Here is a 27,567-nt window from a genome sequence, read left to right as displayed (position 1 = left end):
TCTTACCTGCTTCTTGTGGAGCTTTCAATTGTGACTCCCGGGTCTTCGTGATCAAACATGGTTTGCTCAGTCGTCCTTTCCAATACCCTGAGTAGTTTTTAGTCATGTTTAAAAGAGCAAAACCTGTTGAAAAAAGAACAATCTTTTATTATTTGACACAATTAAAGTTCGTAAATTGAATGGCACATTATTAGTGACATTAAAACATGAAGGTTGGTCCCAATTTTCAAGCCCAAAATAAAATTTTGAAGCTCATACATTTGCAGTGATAACTGGAGCTGTGTGATGGATTTGATTGGTTTTGATTGAAAGACACTAAAACTGAGAACATCCCGACGTGAGTTTATTTCATCGCAGTGCAAGACACACAAACTTGGCCCGTGTTCACAGGTTTTCGCGTGTCTCACACAATGATCTTACGCTTCCTCCATATGTTAATGTGGACGACTGCGCGTCCAATTTAAACGCAATGCATTAAGATGATATATGAGGCCGACCCAACAATGGCCTCACAGTGCTGCGGGCTGCTTTGCATCAGGGTGTGAGTTCAGACTCAGAGATAACCCTTGTTGTCCCTGCGGCCGGGGTGAGGCAGATGGGGAGAGGAACAATGGCCGGGCCCATGCGGAGGGCGGCAGTGACTGACACAGCCGCTGAAGCTCAGAAGAATGTCTGGAGCCGAGCCAGAGCCACGGACCTCATCACCGCAGATCTAAACCCCCCACCGCCCCGCCCCCCCACCTCACCCCTCCACCCATGTCCCATGGTGCCCCGGGGCAGAGGGGACGACACCTTCAAAGACGGCCCCCCGAGCGTCAGACGGGCAGCAAACCATCCTCAAGGAGCAGCCGAGTGAAACACAGTTGGCACTGTAGGCTTTGGACTGCACTTGGAAGAGGACTAGTGAGCAGACAGAAAGGTCAACAGCACCCCAACCTCAGCAGCAGCTAGCATGGCTACAGCAGGCACCTCAGGACAGAGCGCCTTCGGGCTCGGGAGGAAAAAGAAGAACCCCGGCCTGATGGATCAGATTACCAAATTCTTTGGAGGAGACAAGAAGAAGAGGAGCAAGGTGAGCATCGGTGCATTCAAAGGGATAGTTCGCTTTTCTTTTTGCGGACGTCACCTTTCCGAGAGTTTAACTTTGATTTAGTTTGATAATTGTCTTGTGCCACATTGTGGTTGTTTCAGTTTGGGATGGTACGCGTCAGCAATGCTGGTATTAGGGCAAAACCATCGTTTTTTTAAAAAATTTCTATATACGTATATATGAATGACAATCATTGTTAATATCAATTTACTTGATAATGGACGTATTTTAGATTTTCACATCCTCATGAGTGCTGTTTGCAGAAATAAAACACACAAAAAAAAATCAACTATCTTAAAAAATTTAAAACATATTCTCGCTATTTTAAATCATATTCTCAGTTATAGCAGTTTTGGTTGATGGATTTAGGAAAATAATTTTTTTGGCTCCTAAAAGTAATTTTGCCAAAGGAGGATGATCGTTCACTTCCCCTCACAAAACTCATAAATTCAGTTTGAATTGGTGATCCTGTCATTGCAGGTTGTGTTTTAATATTTAGGCAAATTTTCTGAAAGATCTTTTTTTCAAAATAGAGAACCAGCATGTGGAGGAAAACACAGGACATAGTATATGAAATAACCTGTATTTACCCCTCTTTAGCTTTGCTATTTAACATGAATCTATAGATAATATCTTAAAATTAGAAGAACATTTTTTCAACTTCAGTCTGGTTAAAATATTTGAGCCGTTTCATGTTCTTCAGAAACTACATCTTAAGGAAATTCTTCAATGGGCACTGCACTACATAAAGCTGCACCATTAAACCTGTCGTTTCTACTGAGCACCGTGAATTTTCGGCGCTCCAGTTCTTGAGCGTCTTTCAAAAATATTTAGTGATATCATATTCAATCATTTTAAAATCCTTTCTGACATTTCGGTAGCGTTGCTTGTGCGATCGCAGCTATAACACTCAAACAGGGAGGTTGTGAAGGGAAGAAGCGAGTCCGATCGTGGGTGTACATCTCGATTCAACGCTGTTTGCTGGGAGGGGCCCTCAGGAGTCAGTCCGCTTTCATCCAGCATCCAAGCCTGCTGCTCTGAGTAGGTGCAGCTCAAGGATGTTTGTGCTCTGATGTTTTCCCTCTCTCTCTCTCTCTCTCTCTCTCTCTCTCTCTGTCAATACTTTGGTGATACCACACAGCGGCAAATCACAAAGACACGTGCCTGCGTATATGAAAGGTTTCTGTCCAAGTGTATTTTGGCTTATTTGCATTGATGAAACATAAAAGGAACAGACATTTCCGGGGATAAACCGACAGCAGAGTATTTTTTTTATTTTTTTTATGCTTGTTTTCTATCACACGGCAGAATGAACGGTATGAACAGCTGTTTGTTCTGAACATTGTGTGAGCTGCACTCACAAAAAGAAGGACGTAGTTCTGCATGTGGTTTCTTTTTCTATTTCAATTTCCTTTAATCGGTTCTATTTGCATATATCGCAACATGGTGTTAGCCCTCTTTTCTACCTTCCTGTCTGCTTTATTTTGTCTCCAACACTGTGAGACTTGAAAACCAGTAGTTATAATTATTGGTATTATTATATTTGACATGGTGCAGCTGGGACTGACTTTCATGAAAAGACTGAGTTCATATCAAGCTATTCTATCATAAAGATCCCAATAAATGCATTCAAGTTTACCTGGTGCTTTAACATCGATGTAAACATATCATGTGACCTCTGCTGACCCTTTCAGGGGTCGTTCCGGGGTCACCTGGCCACCTCACCCCAGCAATCCTCCTCTCGCCGTCGGACCAATGAAAACGCTGTGGTGCACTTCTTCAGGAGCATTGTGAGTTTCATGGATGTAAATAGTACAAATAAATACATGATGTTGTTTACATCATATCATGCACATTTCTAACCATGCACGTAAAGTCTTTCTTTCTTTCTTTTGTTGCATCATGCCAACATCCTGAGTTTTGTTCAAATTTTAAATGTGTTTAAATGTGCCATGAGTTGCATAATTCAGAACAAACACAATTCTTCCAGTTCACGTTGTATGAGTGATGCATTGTCAGTAGTTTCTTTGGATCTGACTTCTGGCATCAGCAGCGTGGCCGTGTTTCAGAACCAGCAAGCTAAACCGTTTCTCCTCTCTCTGATTGCAGAGCTGCATGATTCCCTCATTTACATACTGATAAAAAAAAAAAAGAAACTGGGTTTCATTATATTGTTGCTCTATTTTCTTGCCCTGTACAATCAGTCACTCTGTTGTTGTTGTTGTTGTTTGGTGTTTCTCAGGTTTCCTCTCCTCAACCTAAATCCAGGGTGAGTCTCATTTTTTCACCATATCTGTTTTTTTTGGTCACTGCAGAGGTGTAGCTGCAGGGTGGAGATTAAGAGATCCACTGATTATCTCGAACGTTCATCAAGCTGATTTCTAATTATTCTTTAGATGTCACTGCTTTCATTTCATGACACGGTTTGGTTTCCATGGCGTCTGCTCACTGCATACCTCTAAGCCACTGTGTAAGAGATTTGACAGTTTCAGACTTCCAGTCTGGTGTTGACAGGCCCAAATTAATTTTGTGAATATATGGTCGAGTTACTCTCCATCTCTGCGTAGAGAATTGTTTCTAGTTGTTGCATCCTGCTGGGCGTAGATGTAGTCCATTTGGAAACTATTGGAGCAGCCTCTAACCGTCGTAGCTACAAGTAGAAAAAAAAATACTTGACTTCAGCGTCGTAGCTCTTAGCCACACCCACTGGTTGCTGATTGGTCCACCCTTCAGAGTGGCTGTGTGGACATTAAAGCAAAGAGGGTTTCCAGACTACCATGTCAGCGAAGACTGAGTGTGAGAATTAGGTGGGCGGAGCCAGACCAGAGAAAAATAGTTATTTGGTCAAACTGAAATTGTGACCCCGATGATAACTACGCTGCATTATAATGTAAGGGACCATCAAGTTCTTTGCTATAGGGAGCAGTGATGTCTATTCTTCATGTCATGACGAGCCATTTTATTGCTATATTGAGATATTTTACTGGATTAACATTCATCCTCTGGGGAACATCAGTGGCTAAAACCTTCAAACATGATGGTTTTAAGTTGTAAATGGGGGTTTACATGCAAATACAGAATAATCAGAGTGTAATGTCATGATTTTAGCATCACATTTATGTATGTTTTATGTTTTTATATATAAACAAATTTTTACGTAAAGATGACATCAATTTTTATAATAGATGCATGAGTGGTTGCCAAAACTGAGGGTTGTGGCGCCTCCAATTGGTCAACAGATGAATCTGAGGGGTCTTCAGATGTTTGGATTGAATTTTTATATTTTTTTAAAAAAACAAAGAAAATCATTATTCTTCTGCATACACTTGTGGTTTTTTTTGTGTGTGTTTTTTTTTTTTTTAAATGACTTTTTACTACCGTTCCTTGAATACTTTGAAGACATTACTCAAACCACCAAAAAGGTCGGGCGCCATCAGAACTGCGGCTCGATGAAATCATAGGTCGCCCATCATTTTATCTGCCGCCACAAAGCCTCTAATCTGAGATGAAGGTGGAGTCGCTGTATCTAATCTCACCGTGTCACTATCTGTTTCTTTTTCATGTCCAGTGGAGAGACGTCTTGGGTTTGGTACGTCACGCAATCCTTGATCGAGTCGTACAAAAAGCTTCACCGCTGACTGCGCCGCTCTGAGCACGTGCGATGATCTCATTTCAATCTGTCTGTAGAGAGCTCCTTCTCTCAGCGCGCCCTTTGTCTGCAGTGCATCTGTCACGTCTAACCTTCACGCTCGTTTCTGCCTCTTTCTTGCTTTGTGTTTCGCCGCTTTCCTCCTTGAAGAGAATGACCTTTTACACTCCAGCATCAAGCCGTAATCTAAAAGCCGCGCCGGTTCATTCGTCGCGCAGGGACTGAGAGGCAAAATCTTCCAGCTGCTCGGGCTCGAGGCGCGACGCAGAAAATCACTGTCATTTACTGACTGATCATTTGAAAAGATTCATTGATAAATTTTTGACGCAATTATTGGCTTTTTGATACATTTATCATCACATTTCAATTCCCTTCTTTGCTCCAATCCAGAGCGACTCACTGCTTCTGGATGACTTTGAAACTGCTCAACTATTTATGAGCCGCAACCGGTAAACATTTTCTCTTAGGACCTCTTGACCTACATCACCCTCCTCCTCCTCCTACTCCTCCTCCTCCTCCTCTCCTCATCTCTTTCACACCTCTAGTTCTCTGTAACACCTCCATCCCCTTTGTGCCAGAGATGACTCACAGATCCATCTGTGTTGTCTTGCCACCTCCTTTGTGTCTTTTCATCTGTCCGACAACTGTGGACGGCCCTTTGTGTGTCGAGTGACGGTGATCCTCCTCAGTGTCACTCGCTTCCCCCGTGGACTTTGTCTCGTCCTCGTCATCCCTCTTTTCCTTCCCCTAAAGGCTGCTGTTCAGTGAATCTGGTTAGAAGTTCATACTTTCCTCCTCTTAATGTCTCACTCATGTTATTCTCTCACAATAACAAATCAAAGACAACTTTCTTCTTGCTGCTGTTGCCAAGAAACCACATACGTACGCTGGACTTTTATTGTCCAAGAAGGCAATTCAGCTCTTATCAAAGCACATCAGAGACCGGTGCAAACCGCAAATACCACAATGTTAATCCTAGTGCATTTAAAGAGGATGGATTTATGTGGAAAATACCCAAATGGTGCAGAAGTTCAGGCATTAATGAGAAGGTACGCCGTCATATTATTGGTGGTTATGTGTTTTTGGTCCAGCAACAGCAATAATCGTGCCCTTTGTAACAAAACATTTTCCGCAAGCTGTTCCGTGTTTTGTCAAAGTCACTTGGACGTCTCTGAGGCAAACTGGGTCTCATCTCGTAAAAGTGAGACAGTCCATCGACGTAAAACGAATTGAACAACTGCTTGAAGGTTAAACAGTGACAAAGCAGCGAACGTGCTTTCAGGCCCCGCCTCCAGGTCTCCATCTGTGCTTACGCAGCATCTTTTTCTAGGCCTCGTCACCCCGTGCCGAGAGCGCGAAGTCGCCGGTCAGAAGACGCAGAGACCAAAGCACACTGTCCAGACTCTTCAACCTGGTGAGCTGCCTGCATGTTCGCCTCTTTGTTTTACTCAAGTTTCCATCCGGTTCGTGTAAAACTGGGATTAATAAACGTTGTTTCCTGTCTGTGTTTGCTCAAATGCAACAGTGATGCTCTCCTCAGAGATCAGTGAGTAATAAAACAAATAAAATGTGATTCACCATTTCAGCTTGAGAACATTTTCATTTCATCGCTGCATCATAATATACTAACAAGCATAAGAGCAACATTTTGCATTTTTTATAGTCCACGTAAAGCCAAATTATTATTTTTTTTTCTGCATTTACATCAAAGAGTTTTATTTTCAGTGTGGATCATCTCCATGAATCCCAATAAATGTGAAGTGTTTGACAATCAACTCTTTCATAACCTTTCACCCCCTGACTCTCATCTGCCAGGCGGGGGATAGAAAAATCTGCGTTTTTTTTTTTTTCCTCAGCCTCCTCATCGTCCTCCCTTCTTCCTCTTTTCTCCAGGGAGACACCAAGTCCCGTCCCCCCCCCAAACGCTGGAGCACCATCTTCTGAGCTCTCCGCCGAGGACCGAACCACAGATCCAACGCTGGTGGGGCAAGAAGACGGAGGAGAAACAGATCTGCATGCGGCGGACTCACAACCTCAAGAAATGTTTAACCCACTAACACAAGCCTCCTGTATGTTTAGTCAGAGACACAACACTGGCGTGGAATAAAAATCCATCCCACGCCAGTTTTCCTGTTCTTTAATCCGACTTCTGAGGAACTAGTGAAGCTGTTCATAAAGAGGTTCAAGTCGTGCTTCTTTTCAAACGTCCTACTGTAAAAAGCCTCTTTCGTCTGATGGTGCTAGTGTCTGCTGTCTGACGTTTTGTTCCTGCGCGGCAGATGTTTCGTTTCTCTATTCGTCCGCTGTCGTCTGCATTCTGTACACGAGTGAAGCTTCGCGGATCTCGCTGCTTTTCGAGAAAAACACAACTGACCCAACACGCACGCCAAACAAACCACTGTTTTTTGTTTCATATGTGAAATCCAGACCGTCTCTGCTTGAGTATGTCGCAACGAAATGCAACTGAAAAACACAACTGGGAAACGAATATGTTTGAGTTTCATTATGCCTCCTTGTAATTAATGAACTTGTACAGTACGATGCTACCAAAGGTCTATGGAAACATAAAATGCCCTTTTCAAATGCACTGTTTCCTAACTGAAAAATGTCCCTAAAAGCTGTTCTGTTGTCTTTTTTTTTTAATCGCTTTTGCTTCCACTGTAACTCATTTAGTGTAGTTGATCTGTTTGCATTTTAAATCAAGTTTTAATGTTGTTTGTGTGCTTTATTTAAACGCTGACAAACGTAGTTTGTTTTAGCTGATGGTTAAATCGTAAGTGGTTCAAAGGTTGAAGACGGAAGCGGGGATACGGCGCGAGGAGCTCGGTACTGTCGGACAGCACGGTGGATTCAAACGTTGTGACGTATTTAATGTCGTTTTTATTTTGTTCATAATAAATTACGCTGCCACCCCAGTTTGTACACGATCTGCTTGTATGTTCGCTTTAATTGAATTGTCAAAGGCGCTGCGGCGGGACTCATTCTTCAGAAACTGTTGTGTTTCCTCTTAATGCAAGATTCTCATTTTAAATGCTCAGCCTAACTGGTAATAAACATCTTTAGTCCTCTCAGTTAAGACTTCTCTTGTCTTTATTAGCCTACTTTGAATTTGTTTATGTTTTGCAGGCAGTTTTCAGTCTCGATGCTGAGCTAACCGACAGTTAGCTACGAGTATGTAAATGTGTTTCCCAAAATCATAAAGTCTTTTTTTAACATTAGAAAAACAAATGGGAGTAATGACATGATTGTGCGGCTGTCGGTCATCTTTGCTCCGGAATATTTAACATGAACATGAAATAATAACAATCAGCAGGGACATACACATCCAGAAATTCTTTGCAGAACCATTTAGCGGCATAAAAAGCCTGAAAAAATACTAACACAACGCGATCTTATTCAATTTAATTTTTTTTAAATACTATTTTTTTTTTTTTTTCAGGGACACACCAGTAGTATGTGAGAAGTTTTTCATCTTGTTGTCCAGGTTTTACAACGAGAGATTTGATCTGAACTTTGTAACCGTGATACTAATGTCTACAGCAACATCATGTCTTGTCGAGGACAACCGAGCGGCCGAATTACTGAAGAAGGAAAAACTGAATTAGCCCCTAATGCGTCTCAACCGTGGTCCATCTGTGAAAACACTCCCCGCAAACTTCTGAAATATCCTCTCGAGGCCAATCATCTAACCTCGGACAATAATCCGCACATCAAAGTGTTCTATAGACGGGGGAAAAACAAGATCTCTTCCACATCAAGCAGCACATTTTGTCCTACATGTATTCATGAGTCATTCTCATTTGAACTCCCCTGTCAATACTCAGCAGTGGGAAAAACAATGTTTCTCATCATTAGAAATAACGCTGAGAGACGTTTTCAAGGACAGCTGCCCCTGAAACCACAACAGGCACAAAGATCCCATCTCTTCTGCATGCTGCAATAATTGGCTCAGCGGCCCATAATTCATCTCGCACAATGTCGCATTTTAACGTTCACATAAAGGGAAAAATATACTCTGAGGCTCTCCCGAAAGATCACCTTTTGGCCACGCAGATGTCCGGTGTGAGAAAATTTCCAAATCTATAATGCTCTTTCAAGAATACATCGTTTGGGTGTGACTTAATCACTCTTCTACCCTCACCTACTTTGATAGATAAAACCGCTACTATTAACAAAGCGTTGCATAATTCCCAATACCGTCATATCTGGCGTGTTGCACGTACACCGTCATGTAACATGTTTTTTTTTCCCCCATCGCACCCTTTGTAGAATTGCGCTTTCGTTGTCACGTCCTCATTTTTGCCGTTGAAATGTAACTTTCTATAGGCTGCATCCTTTGACTGCGCCTGAATACGTTGGATGGCGGTCCTAGTCATTAGCTGGCCACCTTTTGGAGTCTCTGGATCGTTTTACAACTGATGGAGGAGCAATTAGATGAAGAGACGCGCTGCCTTGTTGAGCCGGAGACCTCTTGTGCTCCGCCCTCGTGCTGCAGAGAGGAACTGCTCGGAAATGAGTCACGGTGCTCTGGTACGAGTTTCAGGTGTCGTAAATCAGTCGCACGGCGCTCATTTGCTCTTTACTACTCACTGCACTACATTTACTTGATTTATTTGCGTTTCTGAACCGTGTGAAGATAAATGTGTCGAGTCCCCAGTGCCCTCAAAAAGTGCACGATGGAAGTAAAAAGTAGAGCCCATATTATGTACAGAAACAGTTGTCAGTGTTGAGACTCTAGAATTACCTGCAATGTTTAAAATCAGCCTCGGTATTCTAGAAGGACCTACAATGTTTCCAATTAGCCTCACGAGTTCTAGAAAGAGACACAATGTTTCAAAATGAGTTCTAGAAAGAGACACAATGTTTCAAAATGAGCCTCGGAGTTCTAGAAGGACCTACAATGTTTCCAATTAGCCTCAAGAGTTCTAGAAAGAGACACAATGTTTCAAAATGAACTTCAAGTGTTTTAGAATAATCAAAACATTCTACAAGATATCCCAAAAAAAAAAAAAAAATGTATTACCAAGACTTCTTTCCATTACATTATGTAGTGACACATCAATATGGCACGAAATCACTTGATGCACGTATTTTCTAATGCAGGCGAAAGGCAAATAATTTATGTGCAAAATGCAAATGAACTATATTCGCTCTGGAGAAGTGCTTTCACAAGACTGCTTGGTATACAGTGGTGTGAAAAAGTGTTTGCCCCCTTCCTGATTTCCAATTTTTTTTTTGCATGTCTGTCACACTTTTTCACACAGGGCCATGTGGGTTTGGATTTTTTTGTTCTCCCTTAATAATAAAAACCTTCATTCAAAAACTGCATTTTGTGTTTACTTGTGTTATCTTCGACTAATATTTAAATTTGTTTGATGATCTGAAACATTTAAGTGTGACAGACATGCAAAAAAATTGGAAATCAGGACGGGGGGGGAAACACTTTTTCACACCGCTGTAGTTTATAGCGTCACTAAACTAAAATTGAGCCGACATAACTTCCAAATTAACAAGAACCATTTCAATAAATGATTGTTTATTCTTTTCAAAATACCAATGAATGCACATAAAACAGGGTAGAATTGAAGCAGTCGATGATTTCTGCCCGTTGACTTTTAAAGTTGTTCCCTTGTTCACCGTCCTTCTGGAAAGTATTTACGTACAAGCACTGCAAAGTGCTGTAAACCGCTGTCTCACATTAATATTTAATGGCCACTAAAGCTCTCACTGGCTTCCTCTTTAAAAACGTGACTAACAGTGTCCAAATTTTGTGATTGTGTTCGTAGCTCATCCACAATCCCAGACACGCTTCCCAACAACCTGCCCATTCCATCCTCCATCTCCCTGTGAAAATCCACCTCTTCAACTTTCACGTGTCCTCCCGTCGGGAGAAAAGCCTCGCCTTCATCAAATCCGTAACCGTAGCCGTCATCCATGTCTGCCGCTGGTGTGCCGGCATTGTTGCCGTTAGCTGAGGAGCTGGAGGCGAGTCTCTCACATCGGGCCTGATGCCTCAGGAAGCTGTCTCGCCAAATGACTTTCTTCCCGCACAGGTTGCATTCGTAAGGCCGCAGCCCTCCGTGGGTTTTAAGGTGCTTGGTTAGATGGTGCTTCATTTTGAAGGACTTTGTGCAAACGGGACACCCAAAGGGCCGCAGGTTGAGGTGCTGCATCTTCACGTGGCGGTCGCGCATGCTTTTCAGGGTGTAGGCTTTACCGCAGTGGCAGAAGTGGACTTTGCCCGTGTAGGGGGCACCGGCGATGGATACCGAGGATGACGAAGATGGGGTCGGAGGCGAAGGGGGTGGTGGAAACGCAGCAGAAGATGGGGACAAGTGACGGCTGGAGGTGGGGGTCAACGAGCTGCCCTGTCCCCCACTGGTGGACGGCCAGTTCCCCTCCGAGCCCGCCATGGTGAAGTCGGGAGACACGGGCACTAAAGGCCTCTGGGAAACCTGTCCCGTGCCGTCTTCGATCTCATCGTATGTTTCCCTGCTATAGGTCCCTTCTGTGAAACATTCAAAGTCCACATCCTCCTCTTCCTCCTCCTCGTCATCGTCGTCTTTACTGCAGCTGCCCGCTTCTCCTTCCTGCAGGCTCTGCTCTTGCTGAGACCAGGGACCCGTCTGCCACTGCAGCCTGGCTGAGACTGGACAGGACGGGCCTGGAGCTCCTTCACCCGTCTGGCACCCGTGGACGCTGGGCAGGTTTGAGGAGGGACCACTTCCTACCAAATCTCTCTGCACTTTTTCCTTTGTCACCTCCACACTCTGCTTCCCTGTGGCGTGTCCGCCTCCCTCATTTTCATTTGAAGCCGGGTGGAAGTCTGCTGGAGAAATAAAAAACAAAATAACATGTAGATAAATATAGTATAAACATTTAGATGACGCAGAAAACAAGGGGGCGGGGGGGGGGGAGGGCATGAATTACTACGAGTGTGTAAATAAGGATTCTTTGATGCCGGTTAGTTCAGACTAAAACATTGCACTGGTGTTTTAAGTCCAACGAGGCTCTTGGCGTCTTACCACAGTGACCCATTTGTGCAAAGCCTTCCTTCTTCTCCACCGCTTCTTCTCCGACTCCTTCATCTGCCTCGATGCCTCTTTTCTCATTCTTCCTCTTCTCCAGTGTCTCATCACTGTCCCCGATCTCTCTCGTTTTATCAAGAAGACGTTCAGCACTCTGCAATGCACCACGCTGCTGAAACCTCACTCTCTGCTTTAACGCCTCGCCACCAGCGAGCCCCCCGTAGTGCCGGCTATTGTGTCCAGGTCCATCGTGAGCAAAGTGGCTGGTTTTGACGTGGCTCGATACCCAGGCCTCATCACCGCTGGCGTAATCACTCTCCACATAGCCGGGGAGGGTGTCCAGTTGGGAGTCGGCTAAGTGCTGAGCTGACGAGGGCCGCGGGCGCGCCCATCTGGGAAACTGCTGTGGGCGTCTCCATGTAGCTAATGGAGGCAAAGCGTCGGGCTTCTTCTCCCTCCTTCTTCCCTCCCTTTCCACATACAAGCACTCCGTGCTGCTTGGGGACTGCTGGCGGGACGCCGTGCCCTGGTGAGCTGCGGCAGCCTCTCCGGAGCCGACTTCTGCCGAGGACCGGGGCCTCTTCAGGATCTCGGTGCATTTGTCCACGATGTGCCACATCTGGAGGAAACTGGCCACGGTGACGTAGTTCACAATGTCGTCATGCACGATGCTCAGCTGGCCCGTGTAGGCCGAACTCAGGACACTCTCGAAGGCCACCGGGTCCATGACTGAGGGCAGGGAAACGGTCGTAACGTTCTTCAACAGCACCTGGCAAGAGATGAGAACAAAGACAGAAACACGGAAAGAATTCAGTGCCTTTAAAAAAACAAAACGATATCTTTATAATCAAACGAATCTGTATGAGAATTACAAGGGGGTAAATCCAAAAATAAAAAAAGTACTCTGGCATACCTGATCATGAAAGTAAGGCGAGGATGCAGCGAGCACACAGCGGTGGGCCCTGAACACTCGACCCTGCACCTGGATGGACAGATCGCACAGCCGGCCTTCCTCCCGCTGCCGGTTCAGATTGTCCAAAACAGCAGCTCGAGCACCCGGGAAACACACCTGGACAGTCAAACCGGGCGGAGCCGCAGAAGCGCTGCAGGTCGGATCCATGGTCGCATTAAAACTGCAGGCGAGATCAAAACACCACAGGATGAGGACAACGCAACAACACAACAACAACAACAACAACACAAAGGGGCAGTTTGTGAATGAAGGTTCGAGATAAACAAAAAAAGCAAAAACAACAACACGGACGTTGAGCTCAGTGGAAATTACTCTATTTGTTCAGTTTATGAATAAAAGTGAAACAAAACACGTATTTATTTATTGATTATTTTTTTTTACCCAATAAAACGTGATGACTTCCTGCGTTTTCTGTCTTTTATGACACTAAATCATATCTTAGATGTTTAAACTGTAATTTAGATTAAAAAAAAACAAAAAAAACATCAGACATTTTATACACCGGACAATAAATGCCGAGACACGACTTTGCCAATTAATCGATTCCCTTTACGTAATCGATTTATTTGCACACACAAAAAAAATAATAATAATAATTGCCCGTCCCTCTGCGGATCAATTCATTAACTTACCGCTTTGACCCCCCGCAGCGGAAACAAACGCCGGCGGACTGTCGATCAATACGTCTGCTGATCAAACAGCTGACATCCGATCGTCGTTATCGATCAGTGATCCACCTGATGCGAGCTAGCTTCGAGGATGTCCGAAACAACCGTTTTAAACAACAACAACAACAACAACAACGCTGCGTCATTTAAAGAGTTATTGACGAAGACGGTGTTAAACGTGAAGTCTATAAGGAAGTACAAACTGTTTTTAGATTCACAGTTTAGCCTCCATTCGTCCTCACTTCCGGCGCCGAGAGCTAACTAGCGGCTAACCCGGTGACGTTAGCGCGAGCTGGCGACACGACATCGTTGCCGTGGAAGGTTTTGTTTGAATTGTTCCGAAACGCCCCGTCAAACTCTGCGCTTTAATCCGCGGCGGGGTTATAAACGCTCGAGTGTGGAAGTTACTCGGTTTATATGTCTCACTTTTGTTGACAGAAAGGTTCCCTAGCGGGGTCGCTAGGAGTTAACTTAAAGGGCCAGTCGCCCTCTGATGCTGTCACTCCTCCCTTTTTTTTTTTTTTTTTTTTTAATAAATACAAATTACATTTAAATGCGAGGTGAAATCCCATAAGCCGTTTCCCCCGACGCGGTTAAGCCGGTATTATATTTTTTTTTAAAACAACAACAACAAAAAAAAACAGTCGTCACAACATCGCGCCGCTGCTCAGCCTCACGCGCACCCCCGTTTTTACCGCAGTGCATCTGCAGCAGCTGCTGCAGCATCCTCTGAAAGGAGCGGCGGAGGACACAAACAAAACAAACAGCCAAGAAAAAGACACCCCCCGTGAACTGAGCACAGGACGTATTTATTAAATATTTTTGTTGTTGTTGTTGTTTTTTGGAGGGGGGGAGGGAGGGAGGGAGGGAGGGAGGGAGTTTCTGGCTTTTTGTGTCTGCGCACACGCAGTTCAATCTGCGATGCGAGCGAAACGTCTCTTCTACCAGCACGGGGTCATCAGATAGGTGAAGATAATAACCGTTTCCACGTCAGCTGTGCCATCGCGGGAGAGGACTGGTGTATTTATCCTCTTTTCTTTTTTTCCCGGAGGGGACGACTCCGCTCGAGGAGAGGAGGCCTCCGGTTCGGGACGGCGGGCTTTGGATTTCAGTGATCCGGTTGAGGATAGTCACCATTTAGACCATTAGACCGGTCAGTATTAAATACTGGTAGCGTGCAGCCGGTAAGAGGTAGCCATTTGATTTGATTTTATTTTATTTTTTATCATAGAGCATGCAAATTAATTATATATGCACTGGCATGTAATTGTAGTCGTCTATTCAGTTGCACACATCACGTTTATTATAAGCATTGTGAACTGATTTTTTTTTATTTTTTTTTCTGGCTGGTCTACTGATTCCACACTAGGACCTCAAGGGGGAAAAAAAAACAAACAACATAATCAAATCTCAGGGTGTGGATCTGGGGAACACTGTGAGTCACCAGATACCTGGATTGTTTCATCAGCTACTTGATCATTAATAGCAGAGAAAAAAGAGGTCACCCTCTTGGACCCCCCCCATGAGATAAATTAAGGGGAACCGTCTTTATAATTAGCAGTAATAACCCAACGGGAGACTGTTACGGGCTTGATCCAAAGATCCGAGGCAGTCAAGAGTGGTTGTACAGGACCGTTAAGGGCTGATATTATTTGGGTGTGTAAGTGAAGCCTGTTTGACAATGCATGTTTAGCTGCAGCCTGCCCGACAGCCTGCACCTTTACTGACGCGCAGCTTTGTAAAAATTCACACATAAGCTTTGTTCTTCTTAAAATATATTTTAAAAAAAATCCATTCATTCAGCTTTTACAAACTAGGAGGTGCTCAGTTTAGGAGCGTGATTTCAAGCTTCAACAACACTCTCGGCGTTGTAGTGTGTGGAGGCCCCCCCCCCCACCCCACCTCGTCCATTAAGACAGCTCTGGCACCCGGAGAGATGACACCTTTACACCTACTCCTCTCTCTTTCTGTGCTCTGCACCCAGTTTGGTGAGTGGAACCTTTTTTTTTTTTTTTTTTTTTTTTAACAGCCTTCGTATTTCCTTTTTTTCCAACATCAAGTTAAGCCCAGACTGAAGTTTGTCTGTCTGCCCGTCCTTTATTTCAGCACTGTACCAGTGTCACGGGGCATGTGCCGAAGTGGACTCCGACACCGAGGCGGTGGCCGGCAAGGGCTTCAAACTGGGCTGCATCTCCTGCAAGAGGAGGAGTGAGGTGGAAGGTTCCGCCACCATCGAGTGGTACTTCAGGGCCAAAGAGGAGTCCGACTTCAACCGTGTGAGTACAAATCTAACGCTGGTATTTTTAGAGTGATGCCAGCACACTGTGGAGGAGAGGAGGAGGAGGAGGAGGAGGAGGAGGAGAGGGGAGTCTCAGAAAGTCTTAGTCATGAAAGCGTCCTTAAAATTAAACATGTCCTGGGCCACCTTTTCTCCAGACACATGCTATTTATAAATGCATTTATATATATATATATATAATCTACTCCCCTCCGTCCCTCCCTCCCACCGGCACACACACACACGTCCCTCACGGAGACACTGGCTGTCCTCCGTCACACGGTGGCGCCGAGGCCACCGGAAGGCTCGGAAGGAATCAATCGCGGTATTTGACAGCACGGAGATCATTAAAGCTTCGGACATGACGCATAAGCGTGTTGACCTCCTGCCGGAGCCTCTATTTGTCACGCAGGCTTGTGTTAGTAGTGCCCCGTCAAATGATTCAGCTTCACCCAGAGCGAACGACATGTAACTGAAGAGTCGGGTTTTTAATTCCACAACAAAGAAACCGAAGGAGGAACAAAGTCAGGTGAAATCCTGTAACAGGAAGAATGGCGATTTCACATTTCCGTCTAAATACAACGTACATATCAATTCATTTGAATTCATATGGCGCCAAATCACAACAGAGGTGATTTCATGGCACTTAACGCAGTAAAGTATTTATAACAGAGCTTTACAACGTTATAACGTTGTACAGAGGAAGCCAACAATCCAACACTCATCATACAAATAATAATAACATCATAGGTAACATTTAGGCCACGTACATGCTGTGTGCATATAAACGTGTAGAAGCAACGAGGCAGCACTGTGGTTTAGCCGGATCTCCCCCGTGACACCAGATCTACACCTACAACGAGGACGGCCCCACCATCGAAGGCGACAACTTCATGGACCGCGTCGACTGGAACGGGAGTAAAAAGAACACCGACATCCAGGACGCGTCCATCTTCCTGCTCAACGTCACCTTCAACGACACGGGCACCTACCGCTGCTTCTTCAACCGCATCCTCTTCTACGACAACTACGAGTACAACACCATCATCAGCAAGGTGGTCCACCTCACCGTGGTGGCCAAAGGTAACGACGAAATCCGCCGCAGCTCATTCGCATTATTGCCAAGTGTTTAAAAATACACGACGGTAGGTTGAAACAAGGATTTAAAACCGCCTGGCGGTCCGGTTTGAGCACTTTTGAGTGCGTTCGTCTCTTTTAAGATGTGATTTCTGTCCGATGTGGGAGGCCGTTCAGCATTTACTGGCCTTAACGAGGGAAGCAAAGTTTTGTTGTCTGGCTTGAGAACCAAAGAACGAGCGTTATTGTCTGTTATTGAAACACAACCTGCTGGCGTGTTTCAAAGCCTGCAGAACGAAGTGCATTCATTGAAGAGGCTGCCTCGTCCTGCTCTGATTAAAACGGATCCATGTTGCTTCAAATTTAGAAGATTTGCCGTCAGACATTTTTAGAACAAGTTCATTAACATCAGCGTTTACCGAGCCGTTGTTACCAGGCGGTTATTTACTCTCTAATTTAGTGAAGATGTCGAATTTTGTTGCCGCTTTTCCAACCTGACTCTGGCTTGGTGATCTGAAGTTGTGGAGAATTTAGTGACTGAAATTGTGAGGATGTTTTTCAGGTGGACATTTAAAAAAAAAAAAAAAAGACCTAAATGGGCTTTAAGGGGTTAAATAAATAAATAAAAGGGTAGCCACTCATCTCTCTCTCTCTCTCTCTCTCTCTGCTTTGAGCAGGAAACATCCCTCATCATGGTCACTGATGGACATTGTGCTTGTTCAGCAGCTGGGTTGAATTATATACTGTCTGTGAAACGTTGTGGACACAACAGACGAGTAGACTCTTGCTTTAAATGCGCATGATAGAAAAGTAAATGCATTTGTACAAGGTGGTTATAAAGCTGGTGGCGCAAAGGTTTTAGGCTACGTGCAAAACCAGAATGACGTTGAGAAAAGACAGGAATTAAATGCACAATACTGTTATTTGATCGTGCTACGGCGTCGACGTCGGTGCGGACACGCTGTCGGAAGTAGTTTTCACCCTTTTTCCTTAATCTGGTGAATCCTCCACGTGACAGAGGCAGCGTGTGGGAGTACCGGCTGCATCTACATGCAGGGTTTTCTTGGCCTTTAGGTTAGGCTTTGCGATATAATGTTCATCGCATCAGATGTTGAAATATTTGTTAAAAAAAAAAAAAACTAAAAAAAAAAAAAACAGAATTACCGCAGGCTTTAATAACACAAGATTAATATCAGATAGAGAACGCATCATGGATTCTGGATTTCACGTTTACAGCCGATTGCTTCGGCCTCTCCAGTTTAAAAAAAAACGATGCCAGCTGCACTCCCGTCCTTCGTAGAGCAGATGCCTGAGCCCTTGGCAGGTCGCCTCTGTGGTTTTTGTCTCACTGCCTGATCCCCCACCCCACCCCTTCTCTCTACCCCCTCCCCACCACCACCACCACTTCCTGTGCGCAGCCACCAGAGGTACGGCTTCCATCGTGTCGGAGGTCATGATGTACGTGTCCATCATCGGCCTGCAGGTCTGGCTCCTCATTGAGATGATTTACTGCTACAGAAAGATCTCGGCGGCCGGGGAAGAAGCATTACGAGAAGCCGCGTAAGTATTTCTTGTGACATCTGCATGCACGGAGCCCAAAGGCACGTGAGAAATCCTGTATCTCCACTTTAAAGATCAAGTCTCAAGTTAAACCGCAACTGCATTAAAAGAAAAAAAAAAAAGAGATACAAGATTTAAACACCATGAAAGTCTGTGTTGTTGTTGAGTTCAACCAGTACCGGATTCCGGAGGCAGATATATCAGCTATATAATATTTTTTTGATACAGTAAAAGGGTTTTGGTTATAAAGGACCAAGATATGTAGTGAATGTGGGGGGGGGTGGAGAAAAAGAAAAAATACCGTAAACTTGTCAGCACCGTCTGGTGGACAAACACACAGAACTGCAATTCTTGTGTTGCTCACCGGCGGCTGCATTTGCAGATATATTCCGACACGCTGGTCTGGTTGGGATGCATGTAAAGCTGGAAACAACACACGTCGACGTTAAGGCCCGCTCGCACCCGCACTTCGAGCAATGACGGTGGAATCGCCTCGATCACTGGATCCGCTCGGAGTCAGTCAACCTCGCCGTCTCCAGTTCTGACGCCGTCGGCCGATAACGAGCCGGGCGGTCCGAACTGAAGGAAGCTGTCGCAGCGCCGTTTTCCCTTTAAGCCTCCTCTGTCACAATCCTCCGAGCGTGAGCTGCTTCCGCAAAAGGAAGAAAGTCGGCGGACTGCTGTTAAGACGACTCGCGCGTTCAAGTAGACCGCGCGAACGTATCGTCCGGTTACGAGCTAACGCCGAGCGACTTTTTCCCCTTCCTGCTCGTACATAATCGTTGATTTCATGAAATAATTCACAATGACGATAACAGAGTCCCGGGGGGGGGGGAGTAAACGACATAATAAAGAGAAAAGTAAGTTGGAGACCGGCCGGCCTTGTTAGCTCACGAGCTGGCAGCCACCAAGTTTCTAGAAGAAAACTGTTCATGCAGCTAATTCTCGCCGGCACTCTCGATGAAAAAAAAACAAACTCTCTCGCTTTTCACACGGATGCGTTCAAAAGGAAACATTCGGCGTGAAAAGGAGGCATTCAGAAGTGTGCATTTCCTCATGAATCCTGGCAGATGGTATTCATGTCCTCGTGTTGAAATCACACCTTCAACCTTGAGGTTTGTCACGTCCTCTCTTTGGTCCTCTCCTCCGGTTCCCCCGCCCTCTTATCAGTCCTTTATTTCTAAGGTTGTGTCCATCGTGTTTGTGTGCGTTTCACTGTGTCTCTTTGTCCCGTTCTGTCTTGTCAACTTTTCCCGTTTTCATCCCGTCATCCTCGTCCCCAGTAAAAACCAAAACCAAAACCAAAACCTTCCTCGTGTAAGTTAAAAAAAACAAAACAAGAAAAAAAGAAAAAAAAACATACCTGTATTGTTTTATTTTTCATTTTTCACCCATGTCACTGTGATTAATGAAAATGCTTAATATTTTTTGATGACCGGTTTGTTTGTTTTCTCCCTTGTTTTCCCTTCAGAAATGCTGAATATTTAGCGATAGCGTCGGAGAGTAAAGACAACTGTGCAGGCGTGCAGGTCGGAGAATAGCGCAGGTACGTTGGGACACGCTCGTCTGCAGCATCATCCCACGATGACATACTTGACGTACTATTTAATGAAGTGCAAATTCTCTCATAATTTGTGATCATCAGAGGCGATGTCCCTTTTTTTTTTTTTTTTTTTTTTAATTGCAGTCTTCGCACTTTGTTTGCCAATTCTCACCCGGATTGGGTATTAAAAGTCGGTACTTGTTTGGTCTGAACCAAACCGAGTCGATATTGCAGCAACAGATATCGAAAGCTCCTGTTGCATGCGGGTTAATGATATCAATTTTCATCGCTTAAGTTTAATAACGTCATCAAAAATAATCCCGCTGTCTTCGACGGCCGTCTTGGATCAGTCATCTGACGCGAGACAGCTCCAGTTCAGTCAAAGAAAAATGTTTCACAATAAAAGCCTTCTTAAGAATTGAAGAGGTTTTTGTCTAGTAAAATGCTGGAGGGCCTTTAATTTGAAAGGATAAAGGAAGTGTTTGTATTAATGCGCAATGCGGTAACTTTAACAGGGCAAACGGCAGCGGATCAAAACGAGGCTTCGGGTTGAATCTGTGAATCAGTCAATGCACTTTAAATGACAACATGACTTCAGGCACTTAAAACATACATTTTAACGGGAACTGTGAACGTTTTATTTCCTCAATTGGAGAAACAAAGTGGGCGGAGCCTCGTTCCGGCAGCACAGGCAGCAGTCTTTCTGTTAGCAGTGGGAATTAACCAAGTAGATTTACTGAAGTACTTAAGTGCAATTTTGAGGCACTTTACTGAAGTATTTCCATTTAATGTACCTTGTATTTCCTTTCCAATGCTGTCCTCACCTAAATTAGTTTGACAGCATTATTATACGACAACATAATGAGCAAATCAATTCGTGTATTATTTTAGATTGAGCTACCTACCAGTATATGAAGTAGTGAAATTAGCACTACCTTTGTTAGCTGCATCATAAAACTAACGTAGACGTCAATAACGACCCAACACAGTCCATTTTACCGCTACTTCTTGGTAAGTGTACTTTGACGCTGAAGCCTGTGTCATTTTAATTAAATAAAAGTTGACCAGCATTATTTGTACACTGCGGTATTGTCACTGTTATTTGAGTTAAGAGATCCGAGTACTTCCACAATCTAAACAGCTCCATCTTTCCATCAACTCGAGTTGATCATTTCCGAGGCTCCATTATTTACTCACGAACTGGGTTTTCTAACAAACGCAGCGGTTCTGAACGTGAATCCGCTAACGCGTTTCCGCCTCCGTCCCCGAAGGCTTCCCCTCGTGGACCGAAAACCTCCTTCCGCCCTCTGACCTGCATGACGACACCCCGAGGAAGAAACCCCTCTTCATCTCAAAACCTCCGTTTCCGCCTCCTCCCCGACGAAGACCAACGACCGGACCACGACACACAGAGAAGAGCATGGTACCAGCACTGTATATAGTCTTCTGCGCGCAAAAGCATGTTCTGCACTTATATGAGAAACCATTATGCATTAATGAGCCACATTGTCGATAGCATACACAGTATTTCTCCGAGTATTATGTAGTCACGCATTTCTATAAAATGTCAGCGGTACTTTGGAGGTCTGTTGGGACTCCGTGAGGTCGATTGTTACAAGAAAGCTTTTTACTAAAAAAAAAAAAAAAATCATCATCACTTCATGTATAAATGAGACACACAACATGTATGGTGACATTATTTATAAACTAGAATGTGATGGGCTATGATAGACTGTATTTCCAGTTTAATTGCTAGTTGTACATTCAGTGAAATCTAAAGATGTACGAATAAAAAATAAAAAAATGGAGAAAACGTGACGTCTTCAGTTGAAATATTTTGCCGTTTAGACTGTCGAGTTTAGAAGATGGAAGCTTCTTGCAGAAATAACAACTTACACTGCTTTTGATCAATATTAGTATTTTATTTTTTTTGGTATATATTTTAATCAGCTGTGCATCATGATGCAGCTCGGTGCTTCGACGTGAAGAAAAACTCTTCCAGAAAGCTTAACAAACAAAACAACAACCTTTACAGCGCCGCTTTGGATTTACAGAACAGCTGCTTGAAGGAAGAGTTCAACATCAAGGCGAAAACTCTCATTTGACTTCTCTCCACAGGGTTAGAGATTAGTTACACCCTACGGGTCTACGTTTAATTTGAAGCTACAACTGGCAGCTAATTATCTTAAAGACAGGAAGCAGGAGTAAACGGCTAATCTGGCTCCGAGGAAGAAAATCTGCACGCCAGCACGTAGCGAGGCTAACCGCTTCCCCTGCTTCCAGGGTTCATGCTAAGCTAATTGGCTGCTGGCTTTAGCTTCATATGTAGCGCACACACACACACACACAATGTTGTCACTGTAACGCTTCAGGAACGTGAACTCGGTGTATTTTGCGAGACGTTTCGCTATCGTAGCTTAGCATAAAGACTGAAAACAGGTGGAAACGCTTAAGCGTAGCTTTAGAAATGAACACGTATCTTTTTTTCTTTTTTGTTGTTGTTAAATGCACACGTAGACATGTAAAAGGGGTTTTACGTGAAGCTACGTGCTTTATGTATTTACCCGGTACTTCTGTGCAGTGTTACAGCGGCAGCGGCCTTTTCAATAACGGTGTCTGCGGAGGCGCGACGGCGTCACACCAGGGAACCTCGTCGCCATGACAAGAACAGTTCTGCCTCGACGCTCTCGTCACTTTCAGAAAGGGAGCAGATCGGCTTGTTTGCGAAAGGTGCCGCGGGTCTCCTACAGCTGCAGCACGCAGTCCGTGCCGGGGTACCGAGGCAGGTTGAGCTCGTACTTCCTCTCCAGGCCGGGCGGCACGAAGCGGCCCCCCAGGAAGTGGTACCGCCCTCTGAACAAGGAGGCGGACTTCTTCGGGGCCGTGAGCGAGATGAGCATGTCGGGCCGGAGTCCGTCGGTGCTGCCCCGCTCCACATCCCAGCCTTTTCAAAACAAAACAACAACAAACAACAACAACAAAAAAAACAACCAGAAAGTTAAATCTGAACGTGCAGTCGTAACAATCTGCTCGTCAGCTTTCAACACGCCGATCACAGAAGGTTTAACCTCCGGAGAAGGTCGTCCACACGTCCTCCCGGCAACCTCGACGTGCACTGATTGATTTTCAAGATGTCCCGTACTGCTCACAGAGGAGGTCACAGAAAATCAAACCCGCTTCCCATTACATTCCCACCAAATGGGACAAAGTTCCACCGGCCGACGAACCAAACTTTTTTTCTTTTTTTGAATTACCATATTTTTCACACATTTAATATATAAGGCATCTATTTTTTTTTTTTTTTATTTTTTTTCAGAGAATCACACGACAAAAACTGATTCCATTTCTTCCGAATCATTTTTATGCGAGTTAACGTCAGCATGAAGGGAACCGTGGTGCTAAAAACAATCAGCAGCGCCGCGCGAATGAAAGAATTTAAGTGACGGTGGAAAAACTCAGTTATATAATCACACTGACGACAACAAACTGCACTGAATGTGATAACACGTCCACTTAATCCGCTCAAAAATTGCACCGGTATTAATGTCAGATCAGCGCGTCACGTTTTTGTTTTTTTCCACTTTTTTTTTCCCCGTATAATACGATCTGTTGGGAGAGCCGAGCGCCTTCGAACACCGAGAGAAGCTTTATAAATTCAGAAAAAGCCGTTTTCCCGGCCGACCGATCGCTGCCGAGGTGTCGAATTTCATCCTCTGCTCAACCGCAGACGCCCAGAAAGAGCCGGTGCTCACGGGAAGATGAGCGGCGGAGCGGCGAGTTACTGCGATTAAAATGTAGGAAATACACAAGAAGCGTGTTGTTCCTGGAGCAGAAATCCTTCTCGCTCTGGACTGACCTGAGGGGATGTCGATGCTGGCTGTGGGCACCGTGGTGTTTTTCAGCACATTCAGGATGGAACCAAACGGCTCTCGCACGGCACCCTCGAAGCTGAAGCCGAAGATGGCGTCTATCACCAGGTTGTAAGCTTCGTCAATCACCTTGGCCTGAGAAGACAATTTTATCCACACGATTCAACCATTTGGGATCATCTACATTGACTGGAAGGCGCCGTAAATTGCCTTCAAACATGCGCAAATCTGTCATGAATTTATATTGTTGACTGTGATATTTGATGCAATAACATCTCTGAGCTCATTCACCCCCCCGCAGGGATCGTTACGGTCTCATCTGATCTAAACCGAAGCCTCGTTTTACCGAGATCTAATAAAGTGGAATACGGCGTCGGTGCGGCTCGAACTCCGACACGCGCTCATGAGCGACAAGCGGCGTGTTTATGACTCGACCGCGTTTAAAGCCGCTGAATAATTGACGAAGGCCGAACCTCAGGCATCTCGGTGAGGAAGGGGATCTCCATTTTCTGGCACTGCGTGGTCAGGCCCTGGAACAGAGGCTTGTTCGGCCTCTTCGGGTACAGGACGGTGGGCTCGTAGCCCTGCAACGGGACACAAGGAGGAAGGATGTCAAAGTGGCGATTTGTCCTCAGACTTAACAACAACAAAAACAAATCAAAACGGCCACCGAGGCACCGAGGAACGAATCTCACGCATTAGGGCGAGCATAACGCTTCAGAAGATTTGTTTCGACATTTCAAGCAAGACAACAACCAACACGACGGCGTCCGCCGCCTCTCTTTGACCTTTTAAAAAACGACAAACTCTTTCCCGTGCCCCGTGATGAAAAATGAATGAAAATAGGCTAAATAACTACTCTCCAAATATAGTATAAAGTACAGTTATAAAATATAAAATAGAAGTTCTCGGGTGACAAAATCTTACTGTAAAATACTCACGAAGAGTTTAAGATGTCGAGCGCAGACCAGGCCGTCGCCCCCGTTGTTACCTGGTCCACAAATCACCAGCAGAGCAGGTCTGGCCTTCACCAGGGACGTGACTGGATATGCCTGCAGGAAGAAAAAAAAAAACATAACACGTGCAAAAATCTATACTGGAAGGAAGTTGTATTTTACACAAATGCTTCAGAAGAAATTGACCGGGACGTATAAATGCACAAATCCTGGATTTCGATGGAGAAACCGAATCAACTTGAAATCGTTACGTGCGCATTTATACAGGTTGGAGCGACGGAAACCAAGTAAAGCTATGATCATTATTTTCAAAGTGAGAGCCCCCGAATGAGCCTCACCCGTGCGATGGCCGTGGCACAGCTGAGTCCAGCCAGCTCCATCAGCTGGTCCACGCTGAAGCCGTACTCGCTGAAGAGCTCCTCGTCGATGTGCTGGGCCTCCTCCTGCCTGCGGAGACTCTGCGGGTCAGTTCGGCATGTAGTCTGTTTTTTTGTTGTTGTTGTTGTTTTTTTATACAATAAAACCTCACCCGAGATATTTGATGGTCTGCGCCATGGCGGACGCCCGCCTGCTACCGAAACAGTCCTTCTTACGGTTGCCAGCTGCAGCGGACGGCGGACATGTCCCCGTCTGAGCGAGGGCTGGCGCGGCTCGCGAGGTCACCAGGAGGCCGATCCCAACCAGAGCCCGAACACTCAGCATCCAGATGCCGGCTCCTGAACAGAAGAGGCCACAGCGGGGAAGAGCTGTGAGCAAAGAGAGCGATCGGTCCGCCGATGCCGCGCCTGCAGACCGCGCTCTCCAGACATTTACATGGAAAATGAACTGCTTTGTTTGTTGTTTTTTTACAATGTACGTTGGATTTGTAATTATGAGTGGGAGATACGACCGCAAAGTAGAGCAGCTACTAACAATTATTTCTAAGTATCCTTACTCCATTAACTGGTCAGTCTATAAAGTTTATTTTAAATCATTTATCAAACAAAAATGTGAAATATTCTCTGTGGTGCGGATTCTCATTTGCTACTTAAGGCAATTTTTTTTTTTTAACTATTTTCTAGTAAATCAAATCAATTGATGATGAAAATACAGGTTAGATGGAGACAGGCCACAAGAGTCAGTAAATATCCAGTTTGCCAAAATATGAAACAGAGAAAGAAAACAGAACTTTTGAAAACATCTGGCGGTTTTTGTTTTCTGACGTTTAACAGAACAATTCAATCAATCGATGATGAAAATAAAAGTCAGCTGGTGCAAAGCAGAAAAATGTTAATTTCACAGTTATAAATGAGGGAAAGGCAACAACAACAAAAAACAAAGTTAACGTTTGAAAAAGCTGGAAGCAGCAAATATCTGGCATTTATATATTAGTTATCAAAATCGTTGGCAATTCATTTCAAGACAAATTATTAATAATTCATGTGTATTTTCGACTTGGAAAGAAAAACCTGTCCTGTAGTGAACCGCTGTTGTTGTTGTTGTTTTTTTTTTTTTTTACTGAATAACATGCAGCTCTGTTTCTATTAACTTCAGTTAATATCAATACGCACCATGTTGATATCATCAGTATTAAAGGTATTTAGTCTGTTTTCACGTCACTGAGCTGCAGTCGATTTAAAACACACTTTACAGTAGGCTGTTATCTGGTTGCTGGAAGTTGCTACGTCCAACGTTTGCTATGAGCTTCATTTTTCTCCACTTCGTGACAAAATATTAATCAAACTCACCAAATGTGAACACGCTTTTCTTCAAGCGGCTCTAACATGCAGGTTTGTCCTGTTAAACACAACTTACAGGTCGATAATGAGACCAAATGTTTGAAGCTCTGCAGCGACGCGAGCAGCCCGGAGGAAGTCGACTACTTCCGGTTTAGCACCAAAAAAATAAAACCATTGATTGAATTTCAAAATAAAAGTCCGCTCACGTAACACGAGCAGGCAAAAGAAGAGTTATCTACGGCCTTATAGCCAAAATAAATTTAAAAAAAATACCACGCAATGAATTTGTACATAGATGTAGAAGAAGTACAAGTTATAAACAAAACACCATGTGAGGCAGAATGGACCCTTTCAGTGTTTTTCAGGCTATATTTTTCAGTCCCTGGAAGATAATATTAAACCGTATCACATACTGGTAAATCAATGTTTAATGTATACCATAAATCATGTTTTTTTTTGTTTTTTTTTACTTAATCTGAAACACAGCTTGCAACTATAACCGTCTGAAAAATGTAATGGAGTAGGACTACATAAATATTCTTTATACAAATCTCACGGGTGTCATATTCTCTATGGATACCACAGTAAATAGTCACATGTGTGATTTGTTAAGTTGACGTGAAAATACATCGGACTTGACCAGGCTTGATATTCTTATATACATTACTTATAATATTATATTGTCCAATGAAATGAAACCTGTAGTGGAGTTAAAATTAAAAGAGGATCAAGTTTAAATAGTTTAATAATACATTTCTAACATAAGAAACCAAATAATATGATTATTTAATAACTATAATTGTTATTTTATTCATTCTGATGGGCACCTGGAAAATATTCAATTCAGATTTTTCTCTTCTTTGAATAAAGTGCGGGTATAATGTAGGTGTAATTATCTGAAGGACATTTTTTTTCTTGTGTTTTAAATGTTGATTTAAAATGTACAGTTCATGTTTTTGTGTTGTTTTCCATAAAGGAGCATTAATACAAGTTAATCACAGTCACACAAACAAAATCAAAAATATCTCAAAACACCATGAAAACAGCTTGTCCATGAATATATTTCTGTTTCGACAATAAAACAAAGCAAATACTGCAAACACTCAAACGACCTTAAATGTCGTTACAGTTAAATAAGACAAATCAGAACATTTTCTG

At 44.0% G+C, this 27,567-nt stretch overlaps 4 protein-coding genes across 19 annotated transcripts; 2 read left to right on the top strand and 2 right to left on the bottom strand.

Annotated features, from left to right (window-relative positions):
- Window positions 1-808: 808 nt before the first annotated feature.
- mbpa (myelin basic protein a) lies at window positions 809-7,810 on the top strand. 4 transcript variants are annotated; one of them, XM_069720916.1, is made up of 7 exons: window positions 809-1,072; window positions 2,785-2,880; window positions 3,333-3,359; window positions 4,659-4,679; window positions 6,070-6,153; window positions 6,265-6,285; window positions 6,633-7,810. In XM_069720916.1, exons 1-6 carry the CDS (start codon window positions 953-955, stop codon window positions 6,265-6,267), a joined length of 351 nt encoding a protein of 116 aa, XP_069577017.1. In that variant the 5' UTR covers window positions 809-952; the 3' UTR covers window positions 6,268-6,285; window positions 6,633-7,810. The 4 variants fall into 4 exon arrangements, with proteins under 4 accessions (XP_069577017.1, XP_069577014.1, XP_069577015.1 ...); XM_069720913.1 differs by lacking the exon at window positions 6,265-6,285; XM_069720914.1 differs by lacking the exons at window positions 4,659-4,679; window positions 6,265-6,285.
- Window positions 7,452-14,210, bottom strand: zbtb22a (zinc finger and BTB domain containing 22a). 2 transcript variants are annotated; one of them, XM_069720883.1, is made up of 4 exons: window positions 13,373-14,210; window positions 12,681-12,900; window positions 11,765-12,536; window positions 7,452-11,568 (listed from the first exon to the last, which is right to left on the bottom strand). In XM_069720883.1, the coding sequence occupies exons 2-4, from the start codon at window positions 12,885-12,887 to the stop codon at window positions 10,445-10,447; spliced, it is 2,103 nt and encodes a 700-aa protein (XP_069576984.1). In that variant the 5' UTR covers window positions 12,888-12,900; window positions 13,373-14,210; the 3' UTR covers window positions 7,452-10,444. The 2 variants fall into 2 exon arrangements, with proteins under 2 accessions (XP_069576984.1, XP_069576985.1); XM_069720884.1 differs by having other exon boundaries at window positions 7,452-11,565.
- Window positions 14,211-14,289: 79 nt separating this feature from the next.
- LOC138634198 (sodium channel regulatory subunit beta-1-like) lies at window positions 14,290-21,679 on the top strand. Of its 10 annotated transcripts, XM_069720908.1 has the most exons (8): window positions 14,296-14,592; window positions 14,778-14,843; window positions 15,212-15,396; window positions 15,515-15,684; window positions 16,532-16,769; window positions 18,182-18,323; window positions 19,795-19,869; window positions 21,138-21,679. In XM_069720908.1, exons 3-7 carry the CDS (start codon window positions 15,345-15,347, stop codon window positions 19,862-19,864), a joined length of 672 nt encoding a protein of 223 aa, XP_069577009.1. In that variant the 5' UTR covers window positions 14,296-14,592; window positions 14,778-14,843; window positions 15,212-15,344; the 3' UTR covers window positions 19,865-19,869; window positions 21,138-21,679. The 10 variants fall into 10 exon arrangements, with proteins under 10 accessions (XP_069577003.1, XP_069577009.1, XP_069577012.1 ...); XM_069720902.1 differs by having other exon boundaries at window positions 14,290-14,374; window positions 14,460-15,396; XM_069720911.1 differs by lacking the exon at window positions 14,778-14,843 and having other exon boundaries at window positions 15,283-15,396.
- Window positions 21,680-21,767: 88 nt separating this feature from the next.
- On the bottom strand, window positions 21,768-26,551 carry naxe (NAD(P)HX epimerase). Of its 3 annotated transcripts, none has more exons than XM_069720898.1 (7): window positions 26,486-26,551; window positions 25,221-25,407; window positions 25,030-25,138; window positions 24,677-24,787; window positions 24,209-24,319; window positions 23,723-23,870; window positions 21,768-22,810 (listed from the first exon to the last, which is right to left on the bottom strand). In XM_069720898.1, the coding sequence occupies exons 2-7, from the start codon at window positions 25,391-25,393 to the stop codon at window positions 22,611-22,613; spliced, it is 852 nt and encodes a 283-aa protein (XP_069576999.1). In that variant the 5' UTR covers window positions 25,394-25,407; window positions 26,486-26,551; the 3' UTR covers window positions 21,768-22,610. The 3 variants fall into 3 exon arrangements, with proteins under 3 accessions (XP_069576999.1, XP_069576998.1, XP_069577000.1); XM_069720897.1 differs by having other exon boundaries at window positions 26,419-26,545; XM_069720899.1 differs by lacking the exon at window positions 24,209-24,319 and having other exon boundaries at window positions 26,419-26,545.
- Window positions 26,552-27,567: the final 1,016 nt, after the last annotated feature.

The sequence above is a fragment of the Brachyistius frenatus genome, unplaced genomic scaffold (assembly GCF_029030835.1).
Source record: "Brachyistius frenatus isolate BFR_SWC_R1_liver_20210118 unplaced genomic scaffold, ASM2903083v1 Contig_253, whole genome shotgun sequence".
Classification (NCBI taxonomy): domain Eukaryota; kingdom Metazoa; phylum Chordata; class Actinopteri; family Embiotocidae; genus Brachyistius; species Brachyistius frenatus.
The sequence above is the reverse complement of the archived record's forward strand: the minus strand, read 5'-3'. Positions and strand labels throughout refer to the sequence as shown.

Excerpts from the sequence above, each read along its gene's own strand:
- mbpa (XM_069720913.1), top strand. The coding sequence starts at position 953 with ATGGCTACAGCAGGCACCTCAGGACAGAGCGCCTTCGGGCTCGGGAGG. Across the intron at positions 1,073-2,784 it reads ACAAGAAGAAGAGGAGCAAG|GGGTCGTTCCGGGGTCACCT; the intron begins GTGAGCATCGGT and ends TGACCCTTTCAG. Across the intron at positions 6,154-6,632 it reads TGTCCAGACTCTTCAACCTG|GGAGACACCAAGTCCCGTCC; the intron begins GTGAGCTGCCTG and ends TCTTTTCTCCAG.
- zbtb22a (XM_069720883.1), bottom strand. The coding sequence starts at position 12,887 with ATGGATCCGACCTGCAGCGCTTCTGCGGCTCCGCCCGGTTTGACTGTC. Across the intron at positions 12,537-12,680 it reads CGCCTTACTTTCATGATCAG|GTGCTGTTGAAGAACGTTAC; the intron begins GTATGCCAGAGT and ends ATCTCTTGCCAG. Across the intron at positions 11,569-11,764 it reads TGCACAAATGGGTCACTGTG|CAGACTTCCACCCGGCTTCA; the intron begins GTAAGACGCCAA and ends TTATTTCTCCAG.
- LOC138634198 (XM_069720902.1), top strand. The coding sequence starts at position 15,345 with ATGACACCTTTACACCTACTCCTCTCTCTTTCTGTGCTCTGCACCCAG. Across the intron at positions 15,685-16,531 it reads AGGAGTCCGACTTCAACCGT|ATCTACACCTACAACGAGGA; the intron begins GTGAGTACAAAT and ends CCGTGACACCAG. Across the intron at positions 18,324-19,794 it reads GAAGCATTACGAGAAGCCGC|AAATGCTGAATATTTAGCGA; the intron begins GTAAGTATTTCT and ends TTTTCCCTTCAG.
- naxe (XM_069720898.1), bottom strand. The coding sequence starts at position 25,393 with ATGCTGAGTGTTCGGGCTCTGGTTGGGATCGGCCTCCTGGTGACCTCG. Across the intron at positions 25,139-25,220 it reads CAGACCATCAAATATCTCGG|GCAGGAGGAGGCCCAGCACA; the intron begins GTGAGGTTTTAT and ends GAGTCTCCGCAG. Across the intron at positions 24,788-25,029 it reads GTGCCACGGCCATCGCACGG|GCATATCCAGTCACGTCCCT; the intron begins GTGAGGCTCATT and ends TTCTTCCTGCAG.